The following is a 2921-nucleotide window of genomic DNA, read 5'->3' as shown; positions in this document are numbered from 1 at the left end:
ACAGAGGGGATTAGGAGGGGGGGGTGGGGGGGGGGGGGGGGCAGAGAGAAAGACAGAACGGACATAAAATAGGCAAGGACAGAGAGAACCTGAAGATGCAAAATGAATAGAACAGTGGCGGAGGGAAGAGGCAGGAACAGAGAGAGAATAGAACAGTGGCGGAAGGAAGAGGCAGGAAGAGAGAGAGAATAGAACAGTGGCGGAGGGAAGAGGCAGGAAGAGACAGAGAATAGAACAGTGGCGGAGGGAAGAGGCAGGAAGAGACAGAGAATAGAACAGTGGCGGAGGGAAGAGGCAGGAAGAGAGAGAATAGAACAGTGGCGGAGGGAAGAGGCAGGAAGAGAGAGAATAGAACAGTGGCGGAGGGAAGAGGCAGGAAGAGAGAGAGAACAGAACAGGGGCGGAGGGAAGAGGCAGGAAGAGAGAGAATAGAACAGTGGCGGAGGGAAGAGGCAGGAAGAGAGAGAGAACAGAACAGGGGCGGAAGGAAGAGGCAGGAAGAGAGAGAATAGAACAGTGGCGGAGGGAAGAGGCAGGAAGAGAGAGAATAGAACAGTGGCGGAGGGAAGAGGCAGGAAGAGAGAGAGAACAGAACAGTGGCGGAGGGAAGAGGCAGGAACAGAGAGAGAATAGAACAGTGGCGGAGGGAAGAGGCAGGAAGAGACAGAGAATAGAACAGTGGCGGAGGGAAGAGGCAGGAAGAGAGAGAATAGAACAGTGGCGGAGGGAAGAGGCAGGAAGAGAGAGAGAACAGAACAGTGGCGGAGGGAAGAGGCAGGAAGAGACAGAGAGAGTGGGGGTGGGAGACGAAAGCGGCCTGGAGAGAGAGAAGGGTGGGGGGAGAGACAGTGGTAGACAGACCGAGACAGAGCGGAGATAAAGAGAGAACAGACAGGCAGACATTAAATTTATCTATTTATTTATCTATTAACACATCTTGCTGAAACGCATATTCTTGAAGCTCTATGCGCTTTACAATAGCACTACAAGCATTCACTCAAACACCCCACTAACATACACATAGCATTTGAAACAAAAGTAACAGACGACAATTAAAAGAGATCATGCCATAAAATGAATTAAATGATCTATCAGATAAAAAATTTAAAAAATAATAAAAAATGACTGAAGGAAAGTATGAAAGAGGTGGAGGCGGAAACAAGACAACTAAACAAACAGAGAAATATGTAAAGATTAAAGACTATCAGGTTCGTGCGCGAGTGTTTATTATGAGTGTTAATGTATGATGTATGTGTGTGTGTGTGTGTGTGTGTGTACGTGCGCGCGCGCGCCTTACGGTGTGCGACTGAGGCGCGCCGCGGGCTGGCGTCACTGCGCGGGCGTCAGTATGTGTAAGTACGAGGCGTGCGTGCGTGCGCCCGGAGCGACTGAGCGAACTTGCGTGCGTGCGTGTGTCAGTGCGTGCACTGATGAGTGCAAGCGTGCGTGTGTGTGGTGCACGCGCGTGTGTGTATACATGTATGTTTGTGTGGGTGTGGTCAGTGTGTGTGTGTGTGTGTGTGTGTGCATGTGTGTGTGTGTGCATGTGTATGTGTGCGGCCAGCCGAGTGCCAGTGAGTGTGTGTGTGTGTGCTGGCCGGTGTACCACTGAGTACGTGAGTGTGTGTGTGTGTGTGTGTGTGTGTGTCAGTGTGCGTGTGTGTGTGTGTCAGTGTGTGTGCATGTGCGTGAGTTTGTGCACTGATGTGTATAGTACGATGTGTGCATGTGTATAGTGGGTGTGCGTGTGTACAGTATGAATGTGCGTCAGTGTGGGTTTTTTGGAGGGGTTTTGTTGTTGTTTGTGTGTGTGTGTGTGTGTGTGTGTGTGTGCCAGTGCCGGCAGTGTGTGCGTGTGTGTGTGTGTGTGTGTGTGTGTGTGTGTGTGTGTGTGTGTCAGTGTGTGTGTGTGTGCCCGTCAGTGTGTCTGTGTGAGTGTGTGTCAGTGTGTCAGCATGTGTAAAGTGTGTGTGTGTGTGTGTGCCAGTGCCAGTGTGTGTGTGTGTCGGCCAGTGTGTGTGTGTGTGTGTGTGTGCGTCAGTGCGTGCGCCCGCGCCGCGCGCGTGTGTGTGTGTGCGTGCGTGTGCGCGCCACTGCCGTTTTATGGCTTCACTGTACTTGAATATAAGATAAAGTGGAAAGAAAACAAACATTACCATCCCGTACCTTCATTTCGCCGTGCCTCCATATCGCCTCAACGACAAGTCGCTTGGCCTGGAAAACGTATTGCTTCTCTTGGCCTGGAAAATGGAAAACGTACTGCGTCTCTTGGCCTGGAAAACGTATTGCTTCTCTTGGCCTGGACAACTATTTTCTGCTGTGGGACGTCGTCTCAAAAACCACTGCCGACCACACACCCTCCAAACCATTGAGCACTGAACATTGATTGGTGTCGTGACCGTGAATTTCAGCTTAGGGGTGAGTTGCACAAAGGTTCCTTGAAAGTGAACACAATGCAAGTTTGCTTTGGGCCAAGACTGAATTGGCGATGTTCATCTCACCGTGTGTCGGAAAAATCCATCGGTTTGCACAGGCGAACTTTTGAGACGAACTTCCTTGCACAACACACATCTTGCATACGTCATCACAGATAAAACAGCGGACCAATGAGATAACACGATGGATCGTTGTCTTGCTTGGAGAAATATGGCAGACGACAATCATGGAAATCGCCAAAGAACGGCGAACTTTATTATATTATGGATTACGAAAGAAGAGTGCTGCTTGAAAAAGTGTACGATAACTCTATGGATAATGTATAACTGCTTGGGATCAACAGTAACAGCAGCGTGGAAAGAAAAGCTGAGGCAAGAAATTGCGGCTGCCGTGAATGCACGATCGTGCCATTCGAGGTAACTGCACTCAGATGAAGTATAGTAATAGGGACTGGCAGGTTATCTGCCTAGACCTCTCGGTCTTTT

General features: G+C 49.9%; 1 protein-coding gene across 2 annotated transcripts in view; it reads right to left on the bottom strand.

The window, feature by feature from the left end:
• Positions 1-2550, bottom strand: part of LOC143285575 (spermine oxidase-like) — a 40149-nt gene extending 37599 nt beyond the window's left edge. For both annotated transcript variants that reach the window (XR_013055707.1, XM_076592970.1), the window contains exon 1: positions 2167-2550. Coding sequence is in view for 1 of the 2 variants with exons in the window: in XM_076592970.1 (XP_076449085.1) it covers positions 2167-2188 (22 nt within the window). In the remaining variant the exon portion in view is untranslated. The remainder of the gene's footprint in view (positions 1-2166) is intronic.
• Positions 2551-2921: the final 371 nt, after the last annotated feature.

Source organism: Babylonia areolata, chromosome 9 (assembly GCF_041734735.1).
Source record: "Babylonia areolata isolate BAREFJ2019XMU chromosome 9, ASM4173473v1, whole genome shotgun sequence".
In the NCBI taxonomy this organism is placed as follows: domain Eukaryota; kingdom Metazoa; phylum Mollusca; class Gastropoda; order Neogastropoda; family Buccinidae; genus Babylonia; species Babylonia areolata.
The sequence above is the reverse complement of the archived record's forward strand: the minus strand, read 5'-3'. Positions and strand labels throughout refer to the sequence as shown.